Below are 23,430 nucleotides of genomic sequence, written 5' to 3' on the forward strand. Positions count from 1 at the left end.
AATCCTGAGGGGTGAGGTGTGCAATAAGCAGAGGGGGGAGTATGGAGAAGGTGGATGGATAATCAGCTTGGCTTCCCCAGAACTATGGTACTCCAGGCCAGTGGCGTCCCGAATGTGGGGCTCAAGCCCATTGGTGTCCAAACCAACGGGGTGTGGGAAGAAAATATTAGACTTTCTATTGTTATCCCACCTTTTAAAATTTCTACATTGGGTATGCTTTAAAATTCACAACCTTTATTACTAAAATGGACCATCTACAGAACGTGCCGACATCTTTATGTGCCAGGCCTACTGTGCTTTATATATAAGTTAGCAACTCATCTAATCCTTACAACGATGCTGTGAGATCAGTCTAATAACATCCCCATTTGACAGATGAGGTAACTGAGGCAATGAGATTAAATAATTTACCATAGTAACATGACCAGTCAATGGCAGAGGAAGGATTCCAACCCGGGCAGTCTGGCCGGAGCTACTGTTCTTAAGCACTTTTCCTGTGGTATCCTATATAAACCTGCACATGATAATGGGCACATATGGTGGGGTGGGTACAGGATGGTTTCCAGCGCTGTCAGGGAATATGACCAGGAGTCTAGACTCGCAGCTCCAGGACACACTGGCGGGTAGAAGCCCATCCAACAAGTGTGGCCACTTGGGTGCCCACTTTGCCCCTCCATGATTTCCTCTCAATAAACATTTAACCACTCACTTTGTCTTGGGTCCTGTGCAGATCCTGAGGATTTGAAGATAACTTATTCCCAGAGGTCATGATCTAATTTAGATCTAATTTAGACATTATAATATTATAGGAGGTGCTCAATAAACACCTTCTGAATGAACAAGTGACATTCACACATGCCCTCAAATTTGTCTTTTTCATAAAAGAGGTGGTCATGTTACATTTTAAAACAAGCATACGCGTCGCACGCACACTTAGGGCAAAAAAAGAGGAAGGGTGGGAGGGAAAGAAAAGAAGCTACAAAACATTCATCCAGTCAGGACTTAACGTGCTTCTATGTCCCAACCTCCGACTGAAGGTGAAATATCCCCAAATGCACAGTGGCATAAATAAATGTTGTTCCTCAGATAATCATGTTACGACTTACTCTGGGAACCATCAGAGGTACTGCTGAGTCTATATCGACTGTGCAGACACTAATCTAATTACCTAATCAACACCTTTCCCAGGTCAGGAAGTACACGTCATTTGCCAACCCAGGCAACCGACCTCCTAGTTAGGCCTTGTTATTAATATTGCTCTTGGAAAATTTTAAATCTCGAGTTAATATTGGGAACAAGGAAATCCATTCAGAAACCAGACTGTTGTTACAGGGAAGCAGGCACAATTCTGCATTACGTCAACCACCCAGGCAGCTTAAGTAGCTCACCATCGCTGTACTGGCCCAAGCTTCACCCAGGTGTGCTTCACTAATACTAATCACACATATATTTCAACAAATCCATATTTCTCCAGAAAAAATAAGCGTGATTCCCTGAGCTGAATTCCAGTTCTGAGGACTGGAAAACCAAGATATTTAGGCGCAAAGAGGAAGTTTTTCACCTGTATGGACTATTGAAAGACCCGAATAAAACGAAAACATTTTTATATGATACCAAACAAAATAAGGAGTTTGACAAAGAGCATACAAATAAGAAGTTCTTTTGTGGGGCTTGCGGGTAGAAATGCAGAAAATAATCAAGGTGAATAAAGTTTTTCCTTTATCTTCGTCTAGCGACGGATGGGAATTTAATACTTATGAACCCTCTTCCCTCTCCAAAACAAAAATCAAGCCAGGTTAATATCACTTCATGATTCAGGCCTAAGTCTTACAGTGTGTGAGGGAGGCTTTAAATATCAAATTCATGTATATGGAAGAGTTTACATTTCATTCCTATTCTCTCCATGCTAAAGGGTCTACAGTTAAATTATTAAGGCCCTGGACCAGCGTAAGTTAAAAAAATTCCCATGCCCATGTGGACAGCATAACTTAAAAAGGAAAACTGAGATGGTTGAGTATCTGCATTTGTATTGAAACAAACAGATACTCAGACCTGTGGGCAGCTGTCAGTTGCTAAAAACACTGTGCAAATTCTGCACAATTGCATCTTTGTAAATGACTAAACATCTTTGTAGTAAGATAATCAATTACTCCACGATCTTGAAGCCCTGATTTGAGGGCACGGACATTACAATACATTTGAGCTAATCGCCTCTTTGAAGCATTTATGTCGCCAGAGGACTTCCATTTTCCACACAGCATAATCACTTCTCTCCCCTGCTTGTCAAAGGCTGGCTGCAGACACCACACGCATGCTGACACTGGGAAAGAACCCATCCCCCGATGGCCGAGCACACACACGCCGCAGCCACCATCTCATCGGTAATTTCTATTGTAACCAACATGAGAGCGCGAGAAAACGAGACACACAGGGACAGCAGCCTCTGCTCCCAGATGTAGGACTGATCACCAAAACAGCACTTACTGTTGATGAGAAACAAATCATTCCTTAGGTTGAGCGAAACCTCCAAGTTCCCGGCTGCACCTCCACCTCCCAGGAACGAGGCGGCCCCTCCCCCGCCCGGCGGCCTCTCCATTCACTGGTTCAGCATCTTGCACAGGCCGCCCTCCCGCAGGCTCCCGCGGGCACGGCTCGCTCGCCGCTACGGAGCAGTGAGGGTAGGCAGGGAAGAGACCTGCTTCTCCGCTAACTGCAATTTTTAATCTCAGTTTTCTTCCTTCCAATAAACAAATATCTCTAGCCCTTGCCTCTCTTACACACACACAGTCTTTGTTCTGACGCTGCAGGATTGCAAGGCTGGGGGGAGAAAGTCCCAGTGTTATCTTAGCTATGGGTTATTTATGAAGTGCTATAAACGCAGGGAAGAAACACTTAAGATTTGGGGCACAGAAACGAGGATTTCTGTTCTCATCAAATTAAATGTCTCTGTTTCAGTTTTAAAAGCAATGGTGAAATCTGAAGCCCCGAGTCCAACAGGAATGGCTTCCTCCTAAAGAAGAAATTTCCCCAGGAGGTTTTCTGCCCTGCCTTTTCAGTCCTGTGCATCCTGGCTTGGGAGGGGCAGAGAGTTTATTTAGTCCATTTCTTTGCTTTTTTGCAATAATAATAGTAATAATAATAATAAGAATTCTATCTTGTAGTACAGATGGAGTTCAACACTTTGCAGAGGAAGAAATTTTGCAGTTTTCCTTGCTAGTCCCTCCTAGGTTTTACCATAATTTGAGCACCTGAAAATTCCTCTACCTCCCTTCCCGTCCTTCTCTACACGACCCTGAGGGGCTCTGCTTAGGGAAGCACCCTTGGTTTGTGTCCAAGCCCCTTTCAGGCTCAGTCTCAGCCTTATTTGGAGACTCAATGATATCAATAATTTCTCATGGGTCCCCAAAGCCCAACATTTAGCCATTATTACATCCCCACCTTGAAACACACTAAGCACATTCTAGACCAGTGAAATTAGGTATAAAGATTTGGAAATAGTTCTCCCCAAAGGCAGCATCTAACTTGTGTCCACACGCTTGGCTGTCCCTGGTGCTCCTCCAAGGCTCAGTACGCTGGACCTGCCTGATGCTGGACACCAGGCTCCTGACTGCTCACTGACCCTGTGAGGGCTGCTGTCTCCTTGGAGAAGCTCCCCGACCCTCAGGAAGGCATTTCTGCAGGGCCCGGGAGCAAGAGCCACCTGCTCCAGAGGTGGAACGATGGGACTTGTGATGGGAAGGAAAAAGGAAAGTGGGGAGGCCCACCTCACATCTGGCTCTCCCTGTGCGACAAATCTCTAAGTGCTTCTAGTCCCACTGGATCAGGCAACCTGCTAAGACCAGAGCAAGTCAACTTTATGACTAGCGGCATTGTTTGGTCTTCCAAAGTAACCTTGAGAAAATACAGATAAAAGGAAAGCAATGAAAAACGTATCAGCTTAAAAAGGCACACATCTCTCTGCCCATTCTTCAAGGGATGGAAAAACAATCTTAACACACAGTTGCCATGGTAATAACTGCTGAGCTTAAATGACAACATTTTAATTGCTACTATTATAAAGCAGGTGGGCTTTTCACATTGGTAGATAAAATGTGAAACTTATGCTTAGTTAAAAAGTTTTTTCACGGACTTGATCTTTCTGATAGCAAGAGAGCTATCTAGTCTAAATAGGAAGGGACCATAAGGTAGTACATCTGAGTGTGTCCCTCCTTCATAACACTGGCTTAAGGATGCCAACTCTATTAAATGATGCTACCACCAAAGAGAAATTAGGAGAAAGGTAACAACATTCATGACATTTTTTTAAGAAGAAGAAAAAGAGTTCCCGTGTTCCTTTTTCCATAATGAACATTTAGTAAATACAGATAAAAAGAAAATTAAAATCACTGATGATGCCAACACCAACAGATATGTCTTTCCACTCAGTTGTCTCATCTCTTTTAGGCACTGAAAGCTTTGACCAGATCATCCTCACAAGCTACTAGAAAGAGTCTTTAAAAAGAGCCCCCCAACCCCATGTCTCTGAAGAGGCTCCACCAAGTTGAACAACCAGACAGTCACTCACTGAGGACACAGGGCCCCTGCTTCACCGGGCAAGGTGAAGGCTTTGATTAATGAAATGCGGAGGGGGTTCTGGGAAACAAAAGGAGATGAATCTTTAAGGAGTTCAACTCCTGGGGTTTTGAAATCAAAGGTACGTATAAGTGAGGTTATGTGTCGAGCTGAGGCTTTCTTTGGCATCAGTCCTGTTGATGGCCGGGGACCCTCTTTTCAGAGCTTTAGTCTGTGCTGGCTGAAGCAGGTCAACTTTGCATCCTTTGGTCCATCACCCGACATCCTGTGCCTAAACTGTTCTTATTAATAGGTAACCTAGCTGCCTCCAAAACACGGATCACACATATCGGTCGTTCTGAAAAACGACTTCTGTACTTTAGTCATCTCTCCTGCATTCAGGTTTTGCTGCGTCACTTTTCAAAGATATTATCTAAGAAAACATGGGCAAGAGGAGGAGGCAACAGTTACAATGAAAAAAAAAAGTTAACTCTCCCAAAAAAGAGGGGATATAGGTATATGTACGGCTGATTCATTGTGCTGTACAGGAAAAACGAATACAACATTGTAAAGCAACTATACTCCCAATAAAAATTAATTAAAAAATAAAGTTAATATAGGAAACGGCCTTTAAAAAAGTTAACTCTTCATTTAATCTGTCAATAAACATAGGATATAATTAATATTTGTCATCAAATCAGATTGGGTTCTATAATAATCACACCATTCACCAAAAAATATGTAGTGCTTCAAATGGCCTTTCTGTGGAAGAAATTAATAGCGTGTTTTATAAGAGTTCAGATGTCACAAATGCAAGAAGCTGCCCAAGGGCCCATGAGGAATGCTAAAAGCTCCTGGAGCAATTCTGATGGAGAGCCAGTTCTCTGCATTTTAGTGCCCACATCAGGGCCTCATGTGACCTTATGTGAGGAAATTAGCATTAAGACTGACTTAGGCACCCCAGTCCCCTTGATCGTCTGGTTATTTCAGGAGATGTGTCCTTTAGATTCTTTAAGGATTTTTACAGAAGCTGAAAAATACTTTATAAGCAGAGGAAAAACAGTGGTTTGGGTCTAAGCACCCTCCCTCTCCTCCCCTATCACACAGCCATACTGCACTGCACCGGAGGCTGGCATGCGTGTGTATGGACAGACCCATCGTTGTCCTGGTACTTTTTCATCCAGAATCTTGTCCATAGTTTATCAACAAGGAGACAGGCTTACAGAGGTTGCAAGACTTGGGTTACCGTACGTGGCAAGTCCACTGTGTCACCTCATACTGCTGCTTGCCTTAGCACTATTGGCAACACCTGGGCACTTGTTAGAAATGCACATTCTTGGCCCAACCCAGTCCTACGGAATCAGAAGCTCTGGAGATGGGGTCCAGCCATCCATGTTCTCAGGAGCCCTCCAGGGATTCTGATGAATGTTTAAGTTTGAGAACCACTGTTCTAGAGTAGACAGTAAAGTCTGTATTGAGTACTAGATTTTAGAAAAATTCTGCTAAACCACATTTTCCCAAAAAATTAATTAATTAATTAATTTTTGGCTGCGTTGGGTCTTTCTTGCTGTGCGTGGGCTTTCTCTAGTTGCGGCGAGCAGGGGCTACTCTTCGTTGTGGTGCACGGGCTTCTCATTGCAGTGGTTTCTCTTGCTGTGGAGCACGGGCTCTAGGTGCGCGGGCTTCACTGGTTGCAGCACATGGGCTCAGTAGTTGTGGCTCGCATGCTCTAGAGCGCAGGCTCAGCAGTTGTGGCTCGCAGGCATCTGTAGTTGTGGCTCGCGGGCTCTAGAGCGCAGGCTCAGTAGTTGTGGTGCACGGGCTTAGTTGCTCCGCGGCATGTGGGATCTTCCCGGACCAGGGCTCGAACCTGTGTCCCCTGCATTAGCAGGCGGATTCTTAACCACTGCGCCACCAGGGAAGACCTAAACCACCTTTAAAAGTCTCAAAGGAGCCAAGTGCTCTTCTGATGCATGGAGCAGGGGGACAGAATTACCTTGGCTCCGTGCCACCATGTGCAGAATTGCTTCTGCCCTTGGCTCAGTTATTTACCCTCTCTGAGCTGTGGCGTCCTTCTCTGTAAAATGGAGAAGACTGACCTTGCAGGGTTGCTGCAAGGATGAAATGAAATAATATATATGAACCTGGCCCTTAAAAAAATAAACACTGGTTCTTCCCCTATCCACCAAATAACGGAGCCTACTACCTGAAATGATCAGTAAATTTAATGTGCATTTAAGTAACCTTGTCCTCCATGTCTTATCAATTCCTTTGAAATTTACCTCTATTTTGCTGAGGATGAACCCAAAACAACAGGTCTTTTTTCATTTTTTTTTCCAGTGAATTAAATCTGATTTATTGAGGTCTTGAACTTCTGAACACCATCCCCAACTTTTTGTTTGTTTGTTTGTTTTTGCGGTACGCGGGCCTCTCACTGTTGTGGCCTCTCCCGTTGCGGAGCACAGGCTCAGGATGCGCAGGCTCAGCGGCCATGGCTCACGGGCCCAGCTGCTCCGCGGCATGTGGGATCTTCCCGGACCGGGGCACGAACCCGTGTCCCCTGCATCGGCAGGCGGACTCTCAACCACTGCGCCACCAGGGAAGCCCCTTCCCAAACTTTTAAGTTAAAGGCTTGTAGTTAAAATCTTGAAGTCATGAAGCTGGATACCTGCTTCATAACTTCAAGATTGGTCTCCCTCCCAATCTTCCCTCTTGTTAACAACAGGTGCTGTGCCCTGCCACAGGAATGAAGCAGCAGAACACTGTGAGCAGGACAGGAACGGTTAAATGGTGACCAGAATTGTTTGGGCAAATGAGGCCATTAGTATACCCTGCAGGGCTGCAGGTTCTGATTAGCATGGTTAATTCTACAGCCTGTGCTCTCCTGCTTTTCTGATGGCCATGCAATGAGTATCAGCAATCAGACAAGGAGTTGATTCTATGTGAGGCCAATTTACGGCAGGTTCAAGCTTGCTGCCTCAACCCACAGATTCACCTAAAGCGTAAAGTCAACTAAGAGTTTCCTAGACTATCAGTCATCTGTCTCACCCCGGCCTTTGCTTTAAAGTAAAACAAGTTATTCCTTCCCTAGTCCTTCAGTTTCGAAGGGGTTAGGTTTTCAAAATGTTCTACTCATTTCAATGTAACAAGACACAAGGGTCTGGGTTAGCAGGGAGATAACACAACTGTTTGAGTAGAAATCCTGGTTGCCTCATGTGCTGACCGTGTAACCATGGGCAAGTTGCTTAATTTCAGTGCCTCAGTTTCCTCATCTGTAAAATGGGATAATGGTATCTACCTTTCAGAATTATAGTGAAGATTAAGTGAAATCATACATAAAAAGCACATTGTTAAGAATACAGCCGGCAGCCAATATATTTGCTATTATTTCAACTCCTTATTTTGCCAATTGCTCTTTCCAAATAGACGACTGAAATTTCACCTGCTGTTTTTGTCTTTCCCACCAAGGAACTGGCTGAAGACAGGCAGTTAGAGAGGAGGGAGGAAAGCAAGCAGCCTATTAAACTCTGAAGTGATAGAACCAAAGCACGAATGAGTAAGAATGAATCATCCCTCTAGTCCTCAGGAAGCAGAATCTAGATCCTCCTCCTGAATGATCTAAGGACAGGTATCATGTCCTCATACTCTTTTTTTTTTTTTTTTTTTGCGGTACGCGGGCCTCTCACTGTTGTGGCCTCTCCCGTTGCGGAGCACAGGCTCCGGACGCGCAGGCTCAGCGGCCATGGCTCACGGGCCCAGCCGCTCCGCGGCACGTGGGATCTTCCCGGACCGGGGCACGAACCCATGTCCCCTGCATCGGCAGGCGGACTCTCAACCACTGCACCACCAGGGAAGCCCATGTCCTCATACTCTTGATTAGTGCCAGGTGCCCAAGAAGACTTTGGAGATAAAGACAATGACGACAAAGACATACCAGACACAATTTACCCAACAGAAATGAGGACAATCTTATGTCCTGGAACATTCATTCATTTCAACAAATATCTGAAGCACTGGTCTAAGCACTGGAAATAAGATAGTCAAAGACATTGTTCTCATGGAAGAAAGACCTCTCATGATTAGATCTAAGCGAGGGAATCCTCTTCCACTCAAAAAACATGTTACTTAGTCTTAAAGTCTTCTTAGGGAGAGACAATGATAATAACCCCTCAATAAATACTGGCTCCCACATGCTGGTCCCAGGCCAAATGCGAGACATGTGTCATTCATCCCCACAGCGGCCTCTGATGTAATCAGTGCTGTGAGACACATTTTGCAGATTTAGAAACTGAGGCTTAGAGAGGTTAAATCACTACAAGTTTCCATGGTAAGTGGAAGTCAGGTAAAGTCAGGACTGGCTCAAAATCTGTGCTCTTAATCCTTGCTTGGGTTACCATCATGGATTTCCATAGATTTTTTTTTTTCCTCAACTGGCAGTAGACAGAAGTTGAACTCAGCCCAGCTTGTGCTCCCAGCCAAATCACCCTAATATTTATCTTCGACAGACCCTCCCTTCTAAAAAAACCGTGAAAGACTCAAACTTTATTTAGGAGGACAAGTCTTCAGTTGAGATTTAAGCTCTTCTAAGACTTAGCCTCAACCTACCTTTCTAAAAGCTTCATCTCCTGCACTTGAGCCAGTGGAGCTTATCATTTCCTGCACAGTTTCTACTCTGCACTACCCTGTACCTCTTTGCTCACAGATTATGTTTCTTCCCCTTCTGCCACCAGTAGCGCTGGAATCCCAACCCCTCATTCAGGACCATCTGGGGACACTGCTCTTCTATCAGGCCCCTCCCAATCCCCACCCTGACTCCAGGAAGATGAGGTTTGAGCTCTCAGACCACTTGGCTTTACACCTGCCCACATGTCTGCTTCCATTAATGTAACTGACTCATCTTACTTCCTGGTCTGTAATTCTCATAGCACTTAGCCTGGTGCATCTGCTGATGGAACTAGGTTCATTTATGGTTTACAGTAAACAGTGAGGCAAAGGAAATGCCAAATGATTAAGAGTATTTTATTTTCAGTACTCCCTGAGTCTTCGTTTACCTTGCAGGATTCGCCTGTATAGTCCACGTTATACATGTGTTCAAAATTTCCAAGCACTCTGTTATGTAAAAGACTCGCTCGGCCAGCGGAAACAAAGCCGCATGAACGGCCCCAAAGCCAAGTGACTGCTCTCTGTGTGCCAGGTTACAACTGAAAAATACTTTGGTCGGGGTCCGTCTTTGGACAGAGAATTTGAAGATGGAAGACATTTAAAAGTCTGAGTGGCACCGTCATCGTTATTTTGTGAGGGGAGATAAAATGACCAGCCTTGTTTCTGACAAGCACTGGATAGCCTTGATTTATAGTCACAGCTGTGCCTCCTTAGTCCACACCTTAGGACCAGATGCCCACTGGGGACCTGGCACACCCGGCAAACCTGCAGAGAAGCCCTGCCTTGCCTGAGTGTGCCCAGCCCCTGTGGTGGTGGTGATGGGGGCGTGAGGGGCAGTCGGGGACCTCCAGAAGCAGCACCTAGAAATCAGGCCTATGCCCTGACCTACCTGCACCTGTCACACACAAGCAGGAGCAGGCAGGCATGATTTCATCTGGGGGACACGCAAGGTCCTAAGGCAGTGTGAGAATTGCTAAATAATACCTCCTCAAGGAACAACTCTCATTTAAACCTAGTCTAAGTCATGTGAACTTTTAAGCTAAAGAAAAAAAAATTAAAGTGAGGTATACTAAAATATAATCTTCCTATAATGTTGAAATAAGAATTTCCATTTTTACCAAGCTTTGCCTTTATCTGTAAGTTTATAAAATTTCTGGGTTACCTTAGAGGAAGATGGGGCTCAGTTTCTAGATCTGTGTAGTAACCACTGTACCTAGGGAGTAGGAATCCATTTTTAGGCCACTTCTTACCTTGATCCAATGACATCAAAAAGATGTTGCCAACGGTCATTAATTTTGTTGAGCTTGTCATCGATCTCAGCTGCTCTTGTCTTGTTGCTGGCCTTGATCAACCGGTCGCCCATTTGTTTTAACTGTAACTTGTTTTCACTAAACAAATTTATTTCTTCCATGCAGTCCTGGCATAGGGCACCAAAACACAAAGCCGGGATCACTATTGAAAATTCACTTCTTTGCCAGCTACAAACACACAGTTGTGCCTCTTGAAATTTCTTAAAAAATAAAAACACTTCTCACACCTGTTAAATGCAACTCTTCGGAGAGCAGCTAAAAAGTCAAACAATGCCCGTTCAGCGCATGTGTGATATATAAGGCGGTAGTTACTTTCTTAATTCAAAAGCCCTGGTTTCCCTCACAGAGTTCTTCTAACCTAAGCTACTTCGGAGCGGAGGACTACTGAGGCTAACTAAATTAGCCTAGTATATCAGCAAGAGTTTTCCTGAGGGCTAACTGAGCGGCATTTGGGGTGACCGTGGCCAGAAGGCTCTTTCTCCCTTTCCCTGTGGGAATCAGTGACCTTTTCACAATTATAAGCCCCACCGCTGTTGTTTTTTCTCCTTTGGCCAGGGGAGCTCCTTAACAACGCAACTAGAGAAACCGTAACTCACCTGGGATATGAACTGAAGCTTAAGGGGACACGAGCCCCTTGCCTGGCCAGGCTTCCTAACCAAGAGAAAGCAACCCCCCTCGGTACACAGCACCATGCCCCCCTTTCCCATCTCATTGGAAACGGGCCTACGACATCATACAGCTCTGAGCCTAGGAGTGAGGAAGGCAGAGGATACCGTGGTGGTCATAACCGTCCCCATCTGGGGACTCCTGCTTACCTTCTGAAGCTTTTCAATCATTTCTTCAATACTAATATCTGCTGTCTGGAGAACTTTGTTTTCCATCTGCACCAGCCATGCACACAACTCTTTATTCTTTTCATTGAACACAATCCATGAATTGAGCCTGTCTTCTATCTCCTGTTTGCGTACAGCCACCTGGAAATGAGAATGCATTTGGCAGCTGGGTATAGGCAGGCAGGAAGGAAGGCGTTTCTCTTCCCTTCTCCCCATCAAAAGGACTATGAATTTCATTCATTTTAATCAGAGGTCCTATAGACTTAAACTACTATGTTTTTGCCTTTTAAAGACCTAGGGTTTAATTTCAACAGAAGTTCCTTACACCTTTGATAAATGCCATAAAAAGCAACAACGACACTAACAACAGAAGACTGTACCTGAAGTATAAATGACCAAAAGGTTTCAGTATTATCCAATATATATCTATTATTATCGAGGTATATTAAAAGTTAGAAACATGAAGGTTAGATGAGTGCGTTTTAAGCATCACCCAAATTTCTTCTGTTCCTTGTTCTTTCAGTATACATTTATTTACTGCTTGCTACATGCTAACTTATAACTTTATGACCACAATCCTTTCTTTTTAAAAAATGATCAAGTCCTTATTCTTACTTAAGGCCAATGTACTGCCTATTTAATTTAAAAACTACCATCTTGATCACAAATCTAACATTTGTAATGCAAATGGATCATGAAAATTAAAGTCATTTAAATGTCTTACTGGTAATTTCAAAAACAAAATAAAATAAAAAAACAATACGCATCACTCATTTAATCCACCTTCCCAATATGCACTATGGCTTTGGAGGGAAACCATGGAAATGGAATCAAATACTGGTCTGCAGTGAGCAGGCTGATCCCCAAACACCCAGTGCTCTGTTACGCATAAGCTAACGTCAGCAAAGGCGCTTCCTCCTTACAGGGTTCAACTTTATTACTTAAATAAATATAAATTCAAAGAATGCAAATCAGCCTCTCCAAATGTACAAAGGTATTCCCAGGTCTTAGAAATCTTTAGAATTTTAGAGATAAAAGGGGTAGCTAAGAGTTGTTTCGGTTAACTTTTAACATCCCACTTTATAAATGGGGAAGCCAAGGTTGAACTCCTGGAGATTTTTTTGCTATGTACAAAAAACAAAACAAAAACAATCCTCTGCTCTTTTCAGAGTGAGGCAAAAAAATATCTAATGCTTGTACATCCACCCACCAAATGTGTTAAGAAGGCTCAAAAAACTATTCCTAAAACACCAAGTTTTGTGTTTCTGTTTTTCAGAGCATCTATTTATCTCAGCTTTTTAAAAGCCTGGCATTTTGCACAGATCATTCTGATTGGCTTAATAATGGTAACAATTGGGAACATCTGGGCTCCAGTCTGCTTTTTCCTTAACTTTTAGAATACCTTTCACATATTCTAAATATTTTCTTTTATATAAAATTTGAATAAAAATTCTAAAAGGACATTTAAAATTATGGGTATATGGTGAATATTAAATACTAAAACAAAGAAGGAAAACATTTTTATTTTATTAAAATGCATTCAAAACTGTGAATTTCAACTTTTAAGTACATCTCTTCTTAATTCACAAAAATGAGATTGAGGACTTTACTTTTCTTAGAATTAAATTGTTCTTAAAACAAAGATTTGAACCCTTTAATTCCATCTTGATCCTGTCACCTTAACCACAATCCAGTTCTTAATAAGTAGAAGTGATCTGCTGAGATACTAAGTGTAGCAGCTGATCATTTCTTCCAGAGTTTTCAAAGCCAGCTACTTGAAATAAACACTGGATTGCATGCGAATGCAGAGTTCTCAGATATAATGACCCCAAGCCTGGCACTAAGTACATCTCCCACTGTTTGTTGGGCCCAGAACAGATACTGCAGAGATACTGCTTTTAAGGCCAGCCGAGACCTCTTTGCTGAAGTCCTGATTCTAAGACAATGACCGGTACTTGTCATCCATACAAGACAGAGGGCAGAGTGCACGCAGCTGCTCAGGACGGCATTCCTCCCCTCCCCCACCACTTAAGGTGATTTTTAAAAAAGCTCATTAAAAGTGTGCAAAGTTCCAGCATTGAGCGCTGGAGAAACAAAGGGTCAAATCTGTTAAACAATGTTGCCGCCTTCTAAAGGAGCAGCGGTCGGCCTGGGCTCCAACTGAAAAGGGCCTCCCGGTTCAATGAAATTAAGCTTCTTTCTACTTTGTCTGGCCTTCGGAGACATTTCAATAAACTTAAGAACAGCCGTGCCCTGCAGTTAACTAACTTACTCTTAAGCAGAGGTCCTCCCATTGTCTGTGCAAATGCTCTATTTGCTCTTTCAAAACCACCACGTCCTCCACAAGAATGTGCTGGGTTAGGTCGGTCTTCATAGTGTGAAGTTCTTTCAAGTTCTGAGTCCAGTTAGCCAAAGACTTCTCTAGTTCCTGCATTTAAACACAAGAAAGAAAGGGAAAGAAAGAAAGAAAGAAAAAAAACTCTTCAACTCAAGCTGCTGTTGTTTCCAAACCTGTAGGCTAATACTTTGATTGGACTCTGGGGGAGGGGAGGCCAGGAAAGGGGGCGGGACCTTCTGAATGAGAAACAGCCCAGGGCCAGCGTCTGCAGTTGTGGTTGGCCAATTCCTCACCACCTATTTTCTCAAAAGAAAGCTCTTTTCTACCTTTATTTTCACTTCCTCAGGTATTTCAGGCTTTTATATACTTAGTTCTATGTTAAACTCAAGTAGGTCTTTACCTTTATTTTGAGGAAAGTATTTTTGGAGCCTAGCAACAATCTCTCTCTCACGTACACGCTCACTTTTAATCCTGAAACTGTGTTACAGAACGTTGTATAAAATGTGATTTCCCATTTTTTAAAACACCTTAAGAAATGCATTGTTGCTATGTGGCAATCATCTAACAGCTTCTGTTCAAAGGGAATTCTTCTGGTTAACTCTCAAAAAGACTGAATGTAAGTGAAGAAAAAAAATGTTCCCTAATAATTACCAGAGATGGGTTAGCAGAAATTTTCCTCTGGCCCTGGAAACACTTATTTTTTAAAAACTTAAGTATTGGTCAAATTAAAACGTTTTTGAATCCCAGGACTTAATGAAGATAATCACTTTCACAAGAGAGAAGGTAAAATGAGACAGCCCAAACACTCAAGAGATCTCCCGATTTTTCTTGTGCTTCCAATTCTTTCTATTTTGGCACATTTTAAGGGTCCCTATTCATACCTGTCTATTGAAATCTGAAAGAAGAGAGTATTTCATTTACATCTGAAATCAGTCTGATTTCTGATGAATCAGTTAACTCCGATTGCTTTTCAGAGTTCTAAACGCTACATGGGCATGATTTCCTAACTTGCCAACAAGGATTTACATTTAATAAGATGTAACTTCGGAGGATTCTTTTTAAAGGTTGCATGGAGATTCAGAAATAGCACCTTTATCTGAGGAGAAACCATCACTTTAAATTTTTGTTTCCTACTTTTAGCTTCATGATTGTAGTCAAGAGGACGAGAGCAGATTCTGCAGTGGAACACCTTTACCAGCTTCGTAACGTAAAGGGGGGCAAGTCACACGCAGGGGCTGACCACTCACTGACTCTACAGACCAGAAGGCCGCTGAACTTCGTACAGTGTTTCCTGCTCAGAAGTGTGGGCTCAGATGCCTGCACGGAGGGAGGCGTCTGTAAGTTATCCACCACTGGGTTTAAATCCATTTTGGTTTGGATACTCGGTTTCCTCCCACAGTTGAAAGGATAATTGACAGATGTAGAACTTTTGAATATGGACGTTTTATGATTCTTAATAAATAATGCCAAATTGTGTCCTCAAAGGAACGACTATATTTTTCCACATCCAGTTTGGTGTCGAGTTTTATGTATTTGGGGGGCAAGTTTAATATGTGTAATGACTCCTAGTTATTGTTTAAATTTGTTGTTCTTTAGTTACTAGCCTGAAATGCTACCCAGTCCTTCACGCTGATGCTTCCCCAAATATATTTAGTTAATTCCTACCGACACTTTCAGATCTCAGACCAGGTAATTCCTCAGAGGGGTCTTCTCTGAGTCATCGGATGAGATTGGGACCCTTGTTTTGTGCTCTCACAGCCCCCTGTCCTTTTCCCCTCTAACAGTCACCATGCTTACAGTTATTCACACACATATATATATGTACGCATACAGTGGGACTCTGGTTAACGTCTGTCTCTCCAGTAGCCTAGACTATCGGCTCCACACTGGCTGGGGCCATGACAACATTGCTCACCAATGCACTGCCCACCAATGCATTGCCCACCAAGCACCTACCAAGAGGCCTGGTGTATAGTAAGTCCTCAAATATTAAAATGTATGATTGAAAGGAAAGAATTTGGCAGTATGTATCAAGCGCTTTAATATGTTCATAAATATTAAGTGAAAAAGCAAGGAATGAAACAATATATAGACTGAGGTCTACTGTGGAAGTCTATTAAGGCTGACGTTCACTTATTTCTATAAACATTTCAAAAACTGTGCTTCTGTTTTTAAATTAAAATACTCCAGATTTGCTACCAAACTAATTGCAAAAGAGAACATGTCAGTCAGATAAGTTTCCCTTTCTTAACTAGATAAATTTTCTACATTGCAAAAGTACCTGTAAAATTCCAATTGTCCATATGACACGTGACTTAAAACTTGACTGCATAAAGTGGTGTGTTGCACAGGCTTTGGCTGGACTCCAACACAGCACAACAGCATTTAAGTCTTTGCCTGTGGACTCAATTACTATTGGGATTGTCAAGTCCCATTTCCCTACACTACCATTTGGGTAAAAAGAGGATCAAAAAATGAATGTGTATATATATAAATATTGGTCTGCATATGCATAGAGTATCTTTGGAAGAATTCACAACAAATTGGTAACACGGCTTCTGTGGAGAGAAACTGATGGGAGAAAAATTTTTCGTGTGTACCTTTTGAATTTTGAACCATGTGACCATACTACTTATTCAAAAATTATTTTATGAAGAGGTATAAACCTCCTGTTATAAACTAAATAAGCCATGGGGATGTAACATACAGCAAGAGGAATATGGTCAGTAATATTGTAATAACTTTCTATGGGGACAGATGGTTACCAGACTTATTGTGGTAATCATTTCATAATGTATGCAAATGTCAAATCACTATGTAGTACACCTGAAACTAGCATAATAGTGTATACCAACTATAGTTCAGTAAACAATTATCTAAGAAAATAAAACTGTTCTAAGGACTCAATCATTTGACAAGTTTTATGAACATAGATGCCCACTATAGCGATAGCAATTTTCATAATACTGAAAGTTAGTATATAAAACATATAAAGAAATCATACACACATTTCTTTATAAACATATAAAGAAACCATATATGTGCAGACACATATAAACATGTAAAGCAGTTTTTCCATACATCAACTTGGCTGTGATGGGAATGTAATTTCCTAAGGAAGAAAGTAAAGGTCAGACTGGTCGAATGGTTAGGTATCTCCCCAATGGTTAGGTATCTGACCCAGGGTTAGGTATCTCCCCAATGGTTAGGTATCTGACCCAGGGATGATAAACACTGTTCTAGACAGGCTTCAGGTTACTTGGGATCTTTCTGGAATATGGTCACAGGCTGAATGAACTCAATGCTCTTGGTCTCTCTCCCCAGTTCTTTCCACTGAGAAATAGAATGCTGAGGCTATGGAAGTTGAAAAGATCCCAGTGGAAACCGAGATGTGTCCTACTTGGGAAAAATTATGCCTCCTCATGGGTTTATGGTTCACATTCTGCACAGGTTTCTGGACTTGATGAAAGGAAACTCTATGTGTCAACTCAGAGAGGGACTCCAAATCCTCTCATCTGTTACTGAAGTCTAGATCTAAAGTAGAGATGATAAAAACTTTGAAAATCAGGGACAGACAGGAACCTTCTTAACCTAATAAAGGCATCTACTAACACAACACCACCAAAAATCACACTTCATGGTGAAATGATAGAATCATTCTCTTTAAAATCAGGACTGACACATAGGGGCCAGTTATCAACACTTCTAACAACACTGCTCTGGAGGTACTGACCAGTGTAGACAGAACAGAACAAAAGTATAAGAATTACAAGGAAGAGACAAAAAAAGTCATTATGCATCAATGGTGATTGTGTTCACAGACCCCCAAAAGGATAGACAATTTATCGAAATTAACAAGAGTTTAGCAAGATGGCTGAATATAATATCAATGCACAAAAATTAGTTACATTTCTAGACATCAGTAATAAACAAAGTATAATTAGAAAAAGGCAGTATTTTCAATAGCTTCAAAAGTAACACCAAGAAATAAATCTAACAAAAGATGTACAATACTACATAAAATTATAAAGCACTAAACATGAATATAAGGAGAAATATGCCATATTCGGAAACAGGAGTACTCAATGTCAAAAAGATGTTAATTTCCTCCAAATTATTCTATAAATTCAACACAATTCCATTAAAACTCTTATCAGGACTTCTTATAGTTTGACAAACTGCTTCTAAAGCTGTGGGAGATCAAAGAACCAAGGATATCCATACTCGAGTGGGAGAATGAGGGATGGGTACCTCACACCTGAAATGAAGATCTGTTCTAATAAAACACAGTATGCAGGATAATTTGGTATAAAAGCTGAGATAAGCAGACCAATGGAATAGAGCAGAGAACGAAGAATCAAACCATGCATAATCGGAAACCTGATATTGGACACTGGACTAATCGGTAAACAGGCACCTGGATAATGGTCATCCGTATGAATGAAACAAAAATCGGTTCTTTACTTCAAAACATATGCAAAAATCATTTCTTCACTGAATAAAGGTGTAAACGTAAAAAGCAAAATTTGAAAATTTTCAGAAGGAAACGTAGGAAACGTAGTCATAAACGTATATCTTTATGACTTACGTATAGAGTAATGGTGCTGCTTATATAAAGTTTAAAAACAAAAGTAGTACTTCTACATTCCACTGAGATCTACATACACATGTAGTAAAACGATAAAGCAATGCATAAGAATGAGAGGACACCAGATTCAGGGATGTGGATACCTCTGGGGAGGGGAAGTACATTAGAGATCATACAGGGCATTTGAAGTGTATTTGTAATGTTTTATTTTTCTGCTGGCTGATGGTTTCATGGTAGTTGTTATATTATTTGTTGTTAGAATTTTTTTGCACAGTAGAAATTTTTACAATGAAGAAAAAAGGTTCAGGAGGGAGGACACTAATTTCCAGCGCAGCTTTAAGTATGAGACTACTCAATTCTTCCTAATTTTTTTCAATTTGACCCCTGAAGTCACTGAAGGAAGAAAAAAAATTTTTTTTAAACCTTATTCCATTAGGCTATTGATGTCTTTCCAACATCAAACCTGCAGAAAGGGAAGAGATGTAGGGCGTTCCTGACCTCGGAATTTAACTGGTCCACATTCCTATCAGTAAGTTTGCCTTGTCTTCTGCAAAGTCCTAACATACCCAGGAATTTTTGCTAGTGTGGTATCCATTAGGCAGAATATAGTTTGGAAGGTATTACAAAAACTGTTGTATTTGAGCAAAACCCCCAACCTATTGTCTTCTAAAAAATGAATTCTTCAGTCATACTTTATTCTCATTTCAAAGACAAGGTCATTTGGTAAGGGAACAACTTTCAATGTAATCTCAGAGGCCACATCTTAAATTACCGAGGAGAAACAGAAAGAGGACCTGAAGGAGAAAACCCCCAAAATTCTAAGAAGAAGTTCTGCAAAATCTTCCTCATCTTCACACATGGATCTCAAAAAGCATTGATTCTAATTGCTTTAGTGACCAGGAAGGTGTATTAGAGAGAAGACAGGCAAAATATTTTCCAACTGGACACGAAGACTTAGTTTCACACAGACATCGAAAGGCAAACACACATTTCAATGTCGCAGAAAACAGCTGAGTGATTATCTTGAACACTACTTCAGATTTCAATACCTTAATCAGCTCTTTTTCTCGATGGAGCTCCTCATGAAGTTCTGGAAGAGGATCTTTACTCTGTGCCTTTAAAACTTGCAGCCTGTTTCTCAACTCCTTGATTTTCTTTTCACACTGGTCCCAGGTCTATTTGAAAACAGTATTAAAATTGGTAAGTACTTGGTTGTTTAAGAATGAAGTGTAGGAATAGGATAATTAATTTAATCCATGTAATCGTTCTATTAAATGTGTTTTTGTAAATCACCCAGAAACCCGGTTCCTTGTCTTGAGCAGACTGTGGTCTAAAAGAGCATATGGGACAGCAGGATGGTTCGACACCTCTCTGCAGCTTTACGTGTGGCTCATCTCAACCACTGCGTTGCCTTTGGCTTTGAAATATTTCTTCCTCCCCACATCTCTGACCTAGCTAACTTATTTCTATTTTAGTTTTGGAAAAGCTCACATTTAAAAGGCTACTAGAAGGATTAATTTTTAGCATTTCCAGCCTTGGGTATATGCTCTAATAGCACTGAAAAGCAAAAGCACTCAACCACTTTTCTTGTCTTCTTTTTTTTTGGCGGTACGCGGGCCTCTCACTGTTGTGGCCTCTCCCGTTGCGGAGCACAGGCTCCGGACGTGCAGGCTCAGCAGCCATGGCTCACGGGCCCAGCCGTTCCGCAGCACGTGGGATCCTCCCGGACCGGGGCACGAACCCACGTCCCCTGCATCGGCAGGCGGACTCTCAACCACTGCGGCACCAGGGAAGCCCTTGCCTTTTTTTTTAATGTCATCCCTCTGCTCTCTCCCTTTCCCCTTCTAGAAATAGCTTGGCTTTAGTGACGCTTTCACAGCCAAGTTTCACTCTCCATTTCTTACCACTGCTCTGACTGTCGCCTCCTGCTTGAAGTAATTTATAGTTTACAAAGCTTATCAACTTCATTATCTCACTGTAATCATAATAAGCTTAGGAGACAGACGCAAGTGTTACTATCACATTTAAAAGAGGAAAACTGAGGCTCAGAGAAAACCGACTGGTCCAAGGACATGCAGTTAGAAGTAGCTTAATCAAGAGTCGACCTAAGGCTACAGTTTCCCTGTGGATGCCTTTCTTTCATATCAGCTCTTTTCCTTAAACCTTATATTACTGAGCAAATAGTTGCCTGTTATTTTCAAGTACAGAGGGTTTAATCCATTAGGATAAATTTCTATTCCTGATATTACTAAAATTCTTCCTCCTGAAGTTACTAAAAATAGACAAACACAGACTCAAACACTACTCTATTCCTCAGTACTACTGACACAAATATTCTTGGGTTGGTCCAATTGTACGCTAACGCCTCACTTAAGGAGAGGCCACTTATCTCACAACATAAACTCTCTGGAACATAACCAAGGAGAAAGTGAAGGGAGAAACAAAACAAAACTATGAGTCCTTATCTCTTCCACCAAACCTTTATTTGCATTTACCACCTTGCTTTGCAAACACAGCAGGTGCTCAACAAATGTTTGCAAGTTAATGAATTTCACAGTGTATACGTCAAATAAAATTCAGATACTTTATTCACAGGAGAGATGTTCAGGCCCTAACTCAGCACATATTTATTCTGTATTCAGAAAAACATCTCTGACAAGCTTGGTTATCTGGTTTTGGTACCCACACAACAGATTAAAGAGTGGGCTACAAGGAGTAAGTATACTCAGAGAAATAAAAAGTAAAAATAGGGCTTCCCTGGTGGCGCAGTGGTTGAGAGTCCACCTGCCGATGCAGGGGACACGGGTTCGTGCCCCGGTCCGGGAAGATCCCACATGCTGCGGAGCGGCTGGGCCCGTAAGCCATGGCCGCTGAGCCTGCGCGTCTGGAGCCTGTGCTCCGCAACGAGAGAGGCCGCAACAGTGAGAGGCCCGTGTAACGCAAAAAAAAAAAAAAAAAAAAAAAAAGTAAAAATAGCTTAAATTAAATAGAAAGAAAGACAAACAATAAAAGCCACATAAGAACTCAAAAAGCATAGCAGTGCAGGGGCTAGGTTCAAAGCAGCTCAGAGTCCTTGAGAACAACTTGGGATATTTTAGCATAATAAAATATTAATGATTTTCCTAATAATCACTCAAAAGAAAGCATTTTGGTTCTTAAAGGTATAATCATAAATTATTGGGAAATTCAGTTATATGGAAAAGTGTATTCTTTGAAGACAGCAGAAAGATGAAGTATCACTGTGTTTATTTTCATATACCATACCCAAAGGCAGACCATATGTGGAATGTTAGCTTTGGGTATTGAACTTCCATTGAACATGAATTAGTTTCCTGTTTCATAAAGGTAAATATAAAATAGTACCCTCAAGTATTTAGATATTAACATTGAGCTTTTCCAGTGTTATATTATTATTTTACATTAAGTAACTACCATGATTTGTGGATTAGTAGGACTCAATGTCCCTTGGAAAACTCATAATATTGTGATTTCCTAAAATTATTCCCATCTTCATACAGCAAACAAAAATTCTATGTACTGCATTTGAATATCATGAACAGAAAAGTAAATGGTGAGTTTACCTCTGCAGTGCTCTGGAACTGTTTAATCATCTCTCCTAGTTGGAATTTTGTGTCCTTCCAGTTGTCCTGAAGTTGACTGATTCTCTTCTCAATTGACTCTTTAGTTTCCAGGTGAGTTGTGTTCAGTAACTTGCCCCCAGCTTCCAAGGTTAGTGCATAGGTTGTCTGCCACCTCTGGAAATGAATTTCTTTATTCTTAAAAAAAAAAAAAAAAAGTAATTTGCTTAAGCCTCTGATGTGATCAAAATGTGACTCTCTGCCTGCATTTGTGTGTACTTCCTTCAGAGCTTCTCTTAAATGTTAAACTAGATATAAATTAGACAAATCTGGTTAGAACACACACACACATACATACACACTCATTCACATCAAAGGCTAATATTTTTATTGAGTAGACAGCATACTACCAAATGATGTGTTCTTTTTTTTTTTTTTTCCGGTACGTGGGCCTCTCACTGTTGTGGCCTCTCCCGTTGTAGAGCACAGGCTCCGGACGCGCAGGCTCAGTGGCCATGGCTCACGGGCCCAGCTGCTCCATGGCATGTGGGATCTTCCCAGACCGGGGCACGAACCCGTGTCCCCTGCATCAGCAGGCAGACTCTCAACCACTGCGCCACCAGGGAAGCCCCAAATGATGTGTTCTTAAAATAATTTCCAAGGGTTGGTAAGAGATAAGGTTTTAGTATAATGATTAGAAGTATAGAGAAATTTAAAATACACTTTGGGCTTCCCTGGTGGCGCAGTGATTGAAAGTCCGCCTGCCGATGCAGGGGACACGGGTTCATGCCCCGGTCCGGGAAGATCCCACATACCGCAGAGCAACTGGGCCCGTATGCCATGGCCACTGAGCCTGCGCGTCCGGAGCCTGTTCTCTGCAACGGGAGAGGCCACAACAGTGAGAGGCCACATACCGCAAAAAAAAAAAAAAAAAAAAAATACACTTCATAGAATAAAAGCCTACAAGATAAATGAATCCAAGAGTATTAAGAAAATGACTGGAGTATTAGATCCGATATTAAGAGCAAATACCCATTACCATTATGGTATAAAGAGTCAGGCTGCTCCTAACCCACAAGGTTGGAATGTGCACAATATGCTAAACAAATTTAAAAGGAGAGAACAAATAAAAAAGATAAAAATACAAAAACAGACACTTAAGCACATAAATATACACATCAGTGTTTATACTAAAGCAATAGCTTTAAAAAATTCCATTTGGAGATCACATAGGCTTTTCTTTAAAAGGGACTGAAACTAGGTATTTATAATACAAAAATGAAGTAAAAACTTTATATTTCCAAAAGATTTTGTTTCAGGAGAAAAAATTAAATAGCTTTTATTTCTGTTGTATATATGATTTACTTTATTTTCAAATTTCTCAAGGGAGACATAATATGGGCATTTTCCAAAATGGAAGCTGATGTAAAAAAAAAATCAACAGAGCATTGATTTATAAAGATATTTCTGAGAATACTCAGGATAACCCAAATGCAAAGGAGAAACACACACAAGAAAAACTGCAATTCAAGGAACACACTGCCCCTCCACACTTGTCCTTCTAATATGC

At 41.5% G+C, this 23,430-nt stretch overlaps 1 protein-coding gene across 11 annotated transcripts in view; it reads right to left on the reverse strand.

The window, feature by feature from the left end:
- Positions 1-23,430, reverse strand: part of SYNE2 (spectrin repeat containing nuclear envelope protein 2) — a 331,838-nt gene that overhangs the window by 31,437 nt on the left and 276,971 nt on the right. For 10 of the 11 annotated variants that reach the window (XR_012329953.1, XM_019922908.3, XM_019922901.3 and 7 more), the window contains 5 exons: positions 21,864-22,058; positions 19,332-19,457; positions 13,629-13,784; positions 11,339-11,497; positions 10,464-10,630 (listed from right to left, as the gene is read on the reverse strand). Coding sequence is in view for 9 of the 11 variants with exons in the window: in XM_019922908.3 (XP_019778467.2) it covers positions 10,464-10,630; positions 11,339-11,497; positions 13,629-13,784; positions 19,332-19,457; positions 21,864-22,058 (803 nt within the window). In the remaining 2 variants the exon portion in view is untranslated. Of the gene's footprint in view, positions 1-10,463; positions 10,631-11,338; positions 11,498-13,628; positions 13,785-19,331; positions 19,458-21,863; positions 22,059-23,430 lie in introns of those variants that run through there. The other variant, XM_073800387.1, reaches the window with a different exon arrangement.

This window comes from Tursiops truncatus, chromosome 2, assembly GCF_011762595.2.
Source record: "Tursiops truncatus isolate mTurTru1 chromosome 2, mTurTru1.mat.Y, whole genome shotgun sequence".
Classification (NCBI taxonomy): Eukaryota; Metazoa; Chordata; class Mammalia; order Artiodactyla; family Delphinidae; genus Tursiops; species Tursiops truncatus.